At 35.9% G+C, this 12,193-nt stretch overlaps 2 protein-coding genes and 2 long non-coding RNA genes across 7 annotated transcripts; 3 read left to right on the top strand and 1 right to left on the bottom strand.

The window, feature by feature from the left end:
- Positions 1 to 922: 922 nt before the first annotated feature.
- On the top strand, positions 923 to 7,973 carry LOC111799538 (protein TPX2-like). Of its 4 annotated transcripts, none has more exons than XM_023682894.1 (17): positions 923 to 1,281; positions 1,646 to 1,789; positions 1,893 to 1,982; positions 2,201 to 2,345; positions 2,641 to 2,746; positions 3,438 to 3,488; positions 3,842 to 3,939; positions 4,034 to 4,109; positions 4,196 to 4,258; positions 4,375 to 4,490; positions 4,591 to 4,669; positions 4,745 to 4,810; positions 4,916 to 4,975; positions 5,070 to 5,147; positions 5,264 to 5,308; positions 7,388 to 7,491; positions 7,575 to 7,973. In XM_023682894.1, the coding sequence occupies exons 1-17, from the start codon at positions 1,113 to 1,115 to the stop codon at positions 7,591 to 7,593; spliced, it is 1,509 nt and encodes a 502-aa protein (XP_023538662.1). In that variant the 5' UTR covers positions 923 to 1,112; the 3' UTR covers positions 7,594 to 7,973. The 4 variants fall into 4 exon arrangements, 3 of the variants coding, with proteins under 3 accessions (XP_023538662.1, XP_023538661.1, XP_023538663.1); XM_023682893.1 differs by having other exon boundaries at positions 1,881 to 1,982; XM_023682895.1 differs by lacking the exon at positions 7,575 to 7,973 and having other exon boundaries at positions 1,881 to 1,982; positions 5,301 to 5,308; positions 7,388 to 7,490.
- On the top strand, positions 5,636 to 6,293 carry LOC111799540. Its single transcript, XR_002815846.1, has 3 exons — positions 5,636 to 5,698; positions 5,789 to 5,839; positions 6,193 to 6,293. It is a non-coding gene; the product is annotated as an uncharacterized LOC111799540 (long non-coding RNA).
- A 92-nt stretch (positions 7,974 to 8,065) lies between the features above and the next one.
- Positions 8,066 to 10,946, bottom strand: LOC111799537 (guard cell S-type anion channel SLAC1). The gene is made up of 4 exons (XM_023682892.1): positions 10,211 to 10,946; positions 9,681 to 10,142; positions 9,249 to 9,592; positions 8,066 to 8,591 (listed from the first exon to the last, which is right to left on the bottom strand). Exons 1-4 carry the CDS (start codon positions 10,754 to 10,756, stop codon positions 8,210 to 8,212), a joined length of 1,734 nt encoding a protein of 577 aa, XP_023538660.1. The 5' UTR covers positions 10,757 to 10,946; the 3' UTR covers positions 8,066 to 8,209.
- On the top strand, positions 8,475 to 8,828 carry LOC111799541. Its single transcript, XR_002815847.1, has 2 exons — positions 8,475 to 8,566; positions 8,679 to 8,828. It is a non-coding gene; the product is annotated as an uncharacterized LOC111799541 (long non-coding RNA).
- Positions 10,947 to 12,193: the final 1,247 nt, after the last annotated feature.

Here is a 12,193-nt window from a genome sequence, read left to right as displayed (position 1 = left end):
TTCTTGTAAATTATTCCAATTCTCAGGGGCAAACTAATAGAGCAGCCGAAATTTTCAGTCTTCGACACAGAAGAATATCGCCGCCCGAAAACAGAAGAAAAGCTCGAACCCCCACGTTTCTGTTCCCTCATTTTCAAGCGACACGTATTCGAAATTACCCTTTTGCCCTTCCCGACATTTGAATTTCCAACCTGTCTCCACGCCATTTCCCACATTGTTCAGGGGTGTAATCGGAATAATAATTTGATGTGTTTTTATTTTTAATTTATTTAGTTTTATGAATTATTTTTTAATTCATTTTTTTTTTGGATCCAACTAGTTTAATTTTATTTTTTGAGGTAAATAATATGAGTATTATTTCTAAATATTTAAAAAATTAATCGTTTTAAAGAAAATCCTACCCGTCGACTTAACTCAGCTATCTGGTTAAGATCCCTGTAGTCTACGATCGTTGTTGCAACGTCACAGAGGAGTGCCTTTTTCAAAATAATTTTTAGGTCAAGCAAGATATGACTACGAAAGTGACATGTAGGATTGAGAAAACCAATTATGTGACGACTCAATTAATTTCGTGTTTTTAAATGCTTCCGCTTTAATTTATTTAATGACGGAAAAATAAACGTGGAGTTATGAAGATTTGAATCTCCACTCTTCTCGTACGGATTGGTCTACACTTACCTATCGTTTTAGCTTCTGTAAATCAAATTAGATATTATTTTATCGATCATTTATGTCTTAATCATTTAATTAATTTTTTTTTAAAATTTAAAATATTAGAAAAAGTTGAATTTTAAACCTAAAATAACATCCTTCCGTTATTTTTCAAAAAAGAGATTTAAAAGTTATTTTTTTAATTTTTAATTTTTTGGGTTAATAAATATTTGATTTGATTCGAGTTCACACATTTTTGCTACAGTGAACAAGGCAACGGACAAAACCACGCTCCCCGTCTTCTTCAGTCTGCTGCAAATCGCTTCTTCGATTTCTGGACTTAGGGCTTTTTCGGCGAGTTTTCCGACAATAACCATTGCTGCTCCTTCTTTTTCGACCAAGAGGGCGATCGCCATTACATTCTCAGTGTTGGTGAAACTGAACTCTGAAGAAGGAAGGAAATGGATGAGGAAATGGAGATTGAGCCGGTTGTTTTTGATGCTTATGAAGTCGATATTGAGTATGAGTTTGATGCGGCTAGGTATTTTGATTTCACTCGAGAGGAGAGTTTTGTTGAGGCTTGTGAAGCTGAGCTTTGGTTCCAGTCTGCTGAAAGCTACCCTCCTTCTCGTGAGTAATCTCGAGGTTTTGTGTGTTTTTTTGGTTTCGTCATTGGTTTTGGGGACTTTGATGATCGTTTTTAGAGGGATTTTACGCATCAATACGCTATTGAAATTTCTGTTTTGCTTGGTTGTACTAATCTTAAAGATGATCCGTTTTCGTTGTTTATGCTGTGGGTTTATTTCTTTGATTTTTCGTCGAGTGAGGAGTGTGTGAAGGGGACTGGGATTTGGGATTTTCTTGAAATGTATGACACGGGGAGTGTGCCAAGGGAACTGGTACTTTTGATTTTCTTGCAATAATGTGTGGCGCTTTCGTTGTGCTCATTTTGTTCCTTTGAATTTTCATTTTCATTTTCTTTTCTTTCTGTCAGCGTTTGTAGCCAAACTGTTCTTGAGGGAAGAGTGTCTTTTCGCCATTGAAAATGCGTCGAAAAAATCTGAAGGCCGGGACAGCACAATTGATTCGCATAATGATGACAACCAGGAAATTGGTTCAGTACGTGAAAATGATGGAGGTACATTTCTGGTTGAAGAATCTTCCGACTTCTATCCATTTCTGTTTTGATACACTGTTCTGGTCGGGGGCTGATATTGACAAATTACAAGATTATCTTGTAGATTGCCAAGATGCAACTAGAGGATTCTTCACCAACTCACGGGATGGAAACGTACAAAAAATTCACAATCAACAACTTCAATTTACATCAGGTGGTCAGTCCGTCTCTGAAGAAGTAACTTGTGATGTTAAAAGATGGAGAGTTTATTCTTCTTTGACATTGAGTTACTAAAGGATTTCATAAACTGCATTTTGCTTCTGTCAAAATTTATCACTTCTCAAATAGTAATGAATGGGATGAAATGGGTATTTGAATTCACAACCTTTTTTCCTTTTTAATGTGTTATTTCTCTTTAATTCTGTTTTCCAGGATCTAAATCATACAATCGTCCATCCCTGAACATACCCAAAGTGAAAGCCCCATCTTGTGTCAAGCCATCTAGACCCAGGGGCACCACTCTGATGAAACCAACAGTGAGCCACTTAGCGAGACAAACTCAACATACTGATATCAAGTGAGTGCTAGTGATGCTGCTCCATTTCGTTTTCTTGTTTGTATATAAGCCAAAATTGCTTTTTATTTGATATTGTCGTTTGTAAAATTTCACAAACCTTTTTGTTGCACAAACTATCATGAAAAATACATTAACTTCTTTGGGATTCTTCTTGCGTGCATAATTATCACAATGCCCTCTTAGTTTAGCCAGTGAGGCTAATTTTCGTAAAAGGCCTATTTGCTTATATGGAGGCCAGTAATGATTCTGTTCAATCAATTCTTCAAATAATGAATTAATATCCTATATATTTTAGGTTGCAGAGAGTACTTGTTAAAAACAATGAGACAAGTGTCTGTAGTTCTGGGACCGAAAGTCAAGCTATCAAGAAGCAAAAGCTGGATGAAGGTCACTCACGCAAGGTACATATGTTGTACAATATATCCCTGTCTCTATGATCTGTGATTATGTCAGTTTGTCCAGATAACTTCCTCTAAAGCTTATTAATAATTTCTAAATCGCCATAAATTATAGGTCTTTTTTATGGTGCAGTTTCTGAATCATCATTCTTATTATTTTTCTGATATTCAAGTCCATTGGAAAGTGTTACATTTCTACCCTTTTTCTTTCTTTCTTTCTTTTTGTTTTTTGGTTATCATCAATGTTTTTACTCGATATTGTCAAATCACTGTTATAAAAGGCATGTTTGGCTCTAGGCGTTGTGCACCTTTGGGTGTTGTCGGGAGTCAATTGAGATAATTTCACTCAAATGAGCAAATCGTGTGTCTTAGTGATATCACTATGGGGGTTTCCCCGTTTTTTGTTCATAAGTGCTTTTCTTCAATTTCTTTCTTTCCTACTCTTCCTTTTTTCACTTTAATTTATAATTTGTTGATGAACAATAATATATCTATTATTTCTCTCTTCTTTTTTATAGGGATTTTAGCAGATAATTTGTCCATGTTCTCTTTGCATGTATTTTTTTATCTCACCTTGAAAGGGCTAGTTGTGCCTTAGTGTGCAGTTGAGTACTCAGCTGATTATGGAGTCTTTTGAACTACTCTGCTATGCACTTAACTTAGTATGAGTTCTAATTTTAACCTTGCATTACAGGTGAATGAAATAAAGCAGCAGACTAGTTTGGTCCATAAGCTTCCTAAAAAGGTGTGTGTTTGTTTTTTTTATTTTTGTTGATCATTACGTGGGTTAACCATACTAATGTAGCATAGATTTCAAATTTGCAAGAAATTCCAGTGCGTATCTCCAAATTTTGGTGTCTATCTTGTACTGTAAGTTCTGTAGGTTGGCCATACTAATGCATATGTTCTTCAGTCTTATATGGACATATATGCTGGGATTTTCCAATCTTAGAAGTTTGCTCTTTGTTTTTTTCTTTCCCCGCACTATTTTGAAGTCATTTTGAGGTATTTTAACTGAGTCTGGATTCTAATCATTATGTGGACTAGAAATCTTAGTGAATTATATGCAAGAATATAAATATATTGATGTATTGGCAGGATGGAGTTGCTGATAAATCTACTACGAATGCCAAGCTGAAGATTACAATTCCTAGGCAGCCTGACCTTGAAACAGCACATAGGGCACATAGAATAAGGTTTGAAATTTATACTACTTTAATTAACTGTAGTAAGAAAAATCTTGGTCCCATCCTTCATAGGGGTTACAGTTACTTTTTGCTTTGATGTCAGATTAAAAAGTAAGATGGAAGAAGATAACGAGGTCACAACTACTCGAAGGTTTAGAGCCCGTCCGCTAAACAGAAAAGTTGGTACTTCTATCCAATAACAATTGGTTGTGGATTGTCGTGTCCTTTTTGCTGATTGGCGACGCATGTCTTTTTCATATCGCAGATATTAGAGGCTCCATCACTTCCGCTCCCAAAGAAAAGCACTCCCAAATTGCCTGAGTTTCAAGTGAGAGACATTTCCCTATCTTGTTCAACGAGGATTCATTATAACCAGTGTTTTTAAAGGAAAGCTTTATACTATTCCTCATGTTGTCTTTTGTGTTTGTTTCCCTGCCTCTTAAGGAATTTCATTTGAGGACGTTGGAGAGGGCCATGCAAAATACTTCTGCTGTTTCATCCTCAGCCTTTCATCATGATTATTCTGACATTACAGTCACCAGAAATATGGAGTCTAGAAGGTATGCAAATGGAAAAGAATCTTGTACTGCTCCCATTAAAGTGCAAATACTGACGTTCTTTTGTCAGAATACTAATAATTGACATTTATCTTGTCTATAGATCAAATGCCATTGATGATAAAAAGAACGATGAGTTTCATGTCATGCAAAATTTCAAGGCATGTCCTCTTAATAGGAAGGTAGATAATTACTTAATTGGTACTTTGTATAATAATGTTGTGCAATTAGACTTATTTATGGCATATTTGGTGCAGATGTTTTCAAGTAAAGGTGAAATAGGTGTTTTTAGAAATAGCAAGCAAGAAACCACAATACCAATGGTAAAATCCTTCCCCCCCCCTCCCCTCCCCCCATATTTCATTAATGTACATTCTTTCCTTTCTTATTCCTTAAGGTCTCTAAGCTGACGTACTTACTGCATTCAGGAATTTAAATTCCATAGTGAGAAGAGAATTCTACAACCACCAACAGAACTTTTCAAGAAGGTAGATCTGGGTTAAGTTCGTTTTTTTTCTTCTTTAATATTTCTATATCATTAGTTCTATGATTAATGTGATTGTTTTAATCTTCTTATATTAGCTTTCCCTAACATCTCAACTCTATTCAAAAAATGGACCCTTGGCTAAAGTTCCGTCCCATCTATCCATGCCTTTGAAGGTATTAATTCATTTTCATGACTTCAAAATTATCAGCATATTTACTTGCAATTACTGAGAAATATCAAAATTTTCTAAACATTTAAATTTTTTTATTCTCGATCTTTTTGGAATAAGAGCTCGAAGGAAAATAACTCGGTGTTATTTCAACCAGAATACAAGGTAAATGCTGTACTTTTTTTTTTTTTTTTTTTTTTTTTTTTTTTTTTNCAAATCACTGTTATAAAAGGCATGTTTGGCTCTAGGCGTTGTGCACCTTTGGGTGTTGTCGGGAGTCAATTGAGATAATTTCACTCAAATGAGCAAATCGTGTGTCTTAGTGATATCACTATGGGGGTTTCCCCGTTTTTTGTTCATAAGTGCTTTTCTTCAATTTCTTTCTTTCCTACTCTTCCTTTTTTCACTTTAATTTATAATTTGTTGATGAACAATAATATATCTATTATTTCTCTCTTCTTTTTTATAGGGATTTTAGCAGATAATTTGTCCATGTTCTCTTTGCATGTATTTTTTTATCTCACCTTGAAAGGGCTAGTTGTGCCTTAGTGTGCAGTTGAGTACTCAGCTGATTATGGAGTCTTTTGAACTACTCTGCTATGCACTTAACTTAGTATGAGTTCTAATTTTAACCTTGCATTACAGGTGAATGAAATAAAGCAGCAGACTAGTTTGGTCCATAAGCTTCCTAAAAAGGTGTGTGTTTGTTTTTTTTATTTTTGTTGATCATTACGTGGGTTAACCATACTAATGTAGCATAGATTTCAAATTTGCAAGAAATTCCAGTGCGTATCTCCAAATTTTGGTGTCTATCTTGTACTGTAAGTTCTGTAGGTTGGCCATACTAATGCATATGTTCTTCAGTCTTATATGGACATATATGCTGGGATTTTCCAATCTTAGAAGTTTGCTCTTTGTTTTTTTCTTTCCCCGCACTATTTTGAAGTCATTTTGAGGTATTTTAACTGAGTCTGGATTCTAATCATTATGTGGACTAGAAATCTTAGTGAATTATATGCAAGAATATAAATATATTGATGTATTGGCAGGATGGAGTTGCTGATAAATCTACTACGAATGCCAAGCTGAAGATTACAATTCCTAGGCAGCCTGACCTTGAAACAGCACATAGGGCACATAGAATAAGGTTTGAAATTTATACTACTTTAATTAACTGTAGTAAGAAAAATCTTGGTCCCATCCTTCATAGGGGTTACAGTTACTTTTTGCTTTGATGTCAGATTAAAAAGTAAGATGGAAGAAGATAACGAGGTCACAACTACTCGAAGGTTTAGAGCCCGTCCGCTAAACAGAAAAGTTGGTACTTCTATCCAATAACAATTGGTTGTGGATTGTCGTGTCCTTTTTGCTGATTGGCGACGCATGTCTTTTTCATATCGCAGATATTAGAGGCTCCATCACTTCCGCTCCCAAAGAAAAGCACTCCCAAATTGCCTGAGTTTCAAGTGAGAGACATTTCCCTATCTTGTTCAACGAGGATTCATTATAACCAGTGTTTTTAAAGGAAAGCTTTATACTATTCCTCATGTTGTCTTTTGTGTTTGTTTCCCTGCCTCTTAAGGAATTTCATTTGAGGACGTTGGAGAGGGCCATGCAAAATACTTCTGCTGTTTCATCCTCAGCCTTTCATCATGATTATTCTGACATTACAGTCACCAGAAATATGGAGTCTAGAAGGTATGCAAATGGAAAAGAATCTTGTACTGCTCCCATTAAAGTGCAAATACTGACGTTCTTTTGTCAGAATACTAATAATTGACATTTATCTTGTCTATAGATCAAATGCCATTGATGATAAAAAGAACGATGAGTTTCATGTCATGCAAAATTTCAAGGCATGTCCTCTTAATAGGAAGGTAGATAATTACTTAATTGGTACTTTGTATAATAATGTTGTGCAATTAGACTTATTTATGGCATATTTGGTGCAGATGTTTTCAAGTAAAGGTGAAATAGGTGTTTTTAGAAATAGCAAGCAAGAAACCACAATACCAATGGTAAAATCCTTCCCCCCCCCTTTTTTTTTTTTTTTTTTTTTTTTTTTTTTTTTTTTTTTTTTTTTTTTTTTTTTTTCTCTTGTACAATTTCATTTCAATATCCTACAGTATCGATTTTATACTGTAATATAAGGTTTCTTTTCTGGGTTCAATAAGATTCAGTATATGGCTTCACTGGTAGAAATGAAGTTTTTATATTGTCTTAAACATTAGTATTCCGTTGTAGATAACTCCATTGGTGAAAGAAACGCCTCCATTTGCGGGAAACCAGATTTATTTGGGAAATAATGGATGCATATCTGATTCCTGCAACAGCCCGTTGACCATGAGGTATGCCGTATGCATCAGTTGTGATAGTTTTGCTAATCATCTTACCACTTAAATTATCTAAGACAATTTTTTTATCCATACAGGAATCTGGGAGTTCGCTAAGTATGTAGTGTTCTGAAAGATTGGTTTCTTTCTGCTGGGGCATCTGATTTTGGTTTCAGCCTTTAAGTAGTAATCATTACATGATAGTTGAGAACAACAGTACAGGAAAGGTTCTCGAGCTATTTTTTCTTCATAGAAATCAGTTAAAGTCTGTCCATATAGTACAGGAAAGGTTGTCAAACAGGTGTCTTCGAGATTTATGATTTATCTAACCAGCTCTTTATGTGTTCCCCCAACTTGTATCCTAATCCAAATAAACATGCAAGTTCGCCGGATATGTACAGCCATCACTGCCCCCCTTCAGCTTCTTTGTGTACCCCCTACGTAATTGTATTGTTCGCTACTCACAAAGAATATACATACACAGCTTCATCTTCACAGTTGCATCCCTCATAGAAAACTTACTAGACTTTAGACTCTTTGAATTGCTAACCATTTATATTACTGGTAGTTCATTCATTCAATGAGCAAGTGTAGAAACTCATGATCCTGAGGAGGTTTTCATTATAGAAACTCATGTCTTCTATATTATGAACACTGCAATGAATCAAAGTCTGAATGTTACAATACTGGTACTATGAATGTTACACAACTTTTCTGGGAAATTAATGTGGATTTATGAACTCTTCTGACTGGTTGAGACATTTGTATAAGGAGTCTCAAGCTGTTCATTCTGTGCATCAAAATCCTTGTTGTGCTTGGTAAGAGCTTGCTTTGTCCAGCGCTTTAGATCATAGGCCTTTTTGAAGGGTCTCCTGTCCTTTATAAGTCTCCTCTTTGTGATAGCAATGGCCAGGTCATTGGGGAACAATGTCTTCCAAACAAAAGCATGAAGGAGAGTAGAGACAAAGAGAAGGGACACCATGGTAGAGGACATGAAAGAAAGGGCAAGTGCCAGTCCTTTACTTACAACTGTAGGGACATGCTCTGCATACTTTATGGTCGCCACTGAAGCAGTTGTCATTGAAAATGTGTAAGACCACCAAGCCACTGAAAACCTGTAAAAGTTCACATGTTTTCAGGTATAATAATTGTATTGATCTGTTGTAATGCAAATTCTGATGTCTATTTTGTTTTTCATTCAGTGATGGTGTGATCCAAGGCAGTCTCTTGGGTTTGATGGACAGCGGCTGTTCACATGGGGGAAAACTACAAAAAGTACATTCTCTGAATTCTCTATGGATGCTTATTTTATATAATATACATATGAAATTTCAAAAAGTAGATTCTATAAATGCCTTCGTTTCCTAGCAAACTAAACTTATAAAATGATCATGACAACCACTTATAAAATAAAGTTTCAAAATTTTAATCGAAAATTTTGTATTTAGTTAGGAATTTGTGCAACATTAAGGATAATATAGATCAAGAAAAAATGGGGAAAACTCAAAAGATTAGAAAGTGTTGGATGCATTTTAGTTTGAAATTTTAAAAAATTTAGAGCTTGCTAGTAGAATATCTATTTAACCTATGGGACTGGAGTCTCGCCTCGAACACGGTGAAAAAAAACTCCATGTAAGCTAATAAAATGAGGGAGGGAGGGGGGAGGAGTTTCTCCTCGTTAGCTACAACCCCGTTTTAGCTAACGGGGTTGGAGACGGGGACCTTTTGGCGACAAGCCATCAAAGAAGAAAAGAAGGGAAGAGAAGTGGAACCTGAATCCAGTGAAGAAGTTGATCCTTACAACAAGGGAAATATAGAGAAACAAAGCAATGAAGAAGCAAGTTCTTGACAAGCCATCAAAGTCTCGATAAATGGTCTGCCAAGCGATGCTGGCGGCGGAGGGCGCTGCAATGAACATGGAGTAAACAGGGTGCAGCTCCTTCGGCAGCGCCTCACTCGTCGGCAGCCTCTGATACAATGTCACAAACACTACGAGATAGTGTGCGAACCCCACTGACCATAAGAACTTTGCTGCCTCCAACCACCCACATTTTGCTGCCAGTATTGCCCCGACGAAGTTCCCGACCACCGACAGGTGTGTTGACGGGTTCGCCACCTGAAATATGAATAAAAGATTGTGAACTTAAATAGAGTTAGACTAGATTAAATATTGCATAGCATACAAACTTAAATTATTCAGGCACCTTACACAGACGACGCTTCCCCCCGGACAGCCACTGCCCGTAAATCTTGAGCTCGAGTAGGAAGTAAGGTCCCATGAACACAAACCAGAGAGCCGGGTGGAGCGGCTCCGACGCCCACCCTGGCGGGGCGCCGATGACAAGGAACATGCAAACAACCCAAGGAGCAAAGAAGAAGTTTACACGAACAGGGTGGAAGTACTCTCTCTTAACAGCTTCAAAGTAGAAGATGCATTTGAGAATGTAGGTCGTTGAAACAGCGAAAAGAGCAGCCATGGCAAGGAGCCAAATGGCGAGGTTGATGAACAGGGAGACGTGAAGGAACTCAGTAGCGGGGCTGGTCGCCAGTGCCCGCCATAGCACGGCCTGGCTGCTGAGGCCGAGGCAGATACCAAAGCATCCGATCGGGAACCGAAGAAGGAATGGCCATTTCTCATCTTTTGGGAGAAGAATGTCCTCAGAGTCCTGAAATCAAAGAGATTATTTGAAGATGATCTTAGTTTAATATAGTTATTGATAGAAGCTTATCATACCTTGACTTGATCAAGCTCAGGACCTCTAAGAGCAGCAAAATATCTTCCAACCGGAACACTTTTATTCACACATTCATCCATTCCTTCAGATCTTTCATAAGTTCTTTGAGATTCCATTTCATTTTTATCATCTTTTCTCGATGCCATTATAGAATTCTGCTTACTCAGACCTGACTTTGTTCTAAAGATACTAAAATCTCCTTTCTTCCCTTCACCAATGGTAGAATCAAACCCTCCAAAGCTTCTCCCACTCCTTGGGAGAGCCATTCTCTCAATGCCCTTCCCTTTCGATTCCCTATTCAAACCCGTCTCCAACGACATTTGTCGTCCGAAACTCCGTTGTTGTGTCGGAGGTTGCGGTGGCCATAACCGATTGTTGTGTTTCTTCATCCGCTTCTCAATGGCATCAGCCAACGCCGATGCCATTTTTGGCGGAGCGTGTTCTTCTCCTTCCTCCTCCTCCTCGCCCTCTGAAGGTACTTCACGTATGTCAACGAGACGAGGGTTTACATGAAAAATGGGAGGAGGGGTTTGTTTTATGTCCATTTTTTCTGGTTTTTTTGAAGAAATTTGGGAATGGGGAAGATTGTTTTGTTGATTATATTTGTTTTTGGGTATTGATGAGGTTGTTCTTATTGTTCACAAGAACTTGGAAAAAGTGAGGATTGATGTGTTAAATCAAATTGAGACCAATACTTTGGTGAGGCTTTTAGGATGGATATCTCGTGGGAAAAGTGGTGAAGCCATTAATTATAGTTTCTTAGTTAAGTTTGTGGCCATAATTTACAAAGGAAGTACGTCGGGATGGGTCGGGATTATTTAAAAAATAATCGTTGTTGAATTGATTTTGCATAAATGTTTGATCGTTTTATTACTTATCTCAAATTCATAATTATCTGAAAGGTTTTGCAACTTATCTTGAGCGTCCATTTATCTTGAGGGCTTTCCACTTGTTCTCAAATGTACTAAAGTTAGCTTGAGGGTTTTGCAACTTATTCTCGAACGTTAATTTGTCTCGAGGGTTTTGTGACTTGTTCTCGAATGTAAATTTGCTTATTCTTGAGATCGATCATTAACTTATTAAAGAGTTAATTACTGTCTTGAGATATTCAAATATTCAAAGAGATTTCTAATTTTCGAAGTCAATAGGTCACGAGTCTTATCATCCCTTTCAACTTTTGAACTTTTTAAATGAAAGAGAGAGCTTCTATATTTATATAATTTTTTACGGGCACGTGTGCAAGTACTTTAATAGCTTTCGAGTCCAACTATTGGACTTGGGCCTTGTTAACTTTAGACTCGGACTTTTGGGCCCAAATATTTTTTTTTAACAGATACTACCTCAACTTATCTTAATAATTAGTAAAACGAAAGATAGAGAGACTAAGAATATGCTACCAAATGCAAATTTTATTAAATTTGAAAAATCTAAGCATCGAAATGAACCTAAATCAAAATTCACGACCAAATTTTAATTTTTCCTAGAATAAAATTTTTAAATAATGTCATTTCCTCAGAAAACGTGAAAAGTCTCTTTCTATTATTCTAAATTCATAAGAACATAATTTTCTTACGAATATAATATTCTAAGTTGAGAGTGGAAATGAAAGCATTATAATTATAAAAGAGGTTACGTAATGTTTAATTTGTTCTTTAATACATCATCATAATGTTTAAACTTTTTATTTTATTTGGTCAATAATACCATAAATCTCACTCATTAATTATAATTTGTTTTAAATTTAAAGGGTAGTACATAAGAACAACCTTAAATTTATAATACACTAATTTTATTTATTTTGATAACATAATAATTTAAGGAAATACGATTATATAATTTTTTTAAATTTAAAATAATTTTAATTTTAATTCTTTTCTTATTTTTAGAAAAAGGAGATACTATTAAAACATGCGTGGCTATAAAACATTAATCTTTCTTTATCAAAGTCACAATTTTTTCATTATTATTATTATTGTTTAAAT

Source organism: Cucurbita pepo, chromosome LG08 (assembly GCF_002806865.2).
Source record: "Cucurbita pepo subsp. pepo cultivar mu-cu-16 chromosome LG08, ASM280686v2, whole genome shotgun sequence".
NCBI classification, from domain to species: domain Eukaryota; kingdom Viridiplantae; phylum Streptophyta; class Magnoliopsida; order Cucurbitales; family Cucurbitaceae; genus Cucurbita; species Cucurbita pepo.
Note: the sequence above shows the minus strand (reverse complement) of the source record. Positions and strands in the feature narration are given on the sequence as shown.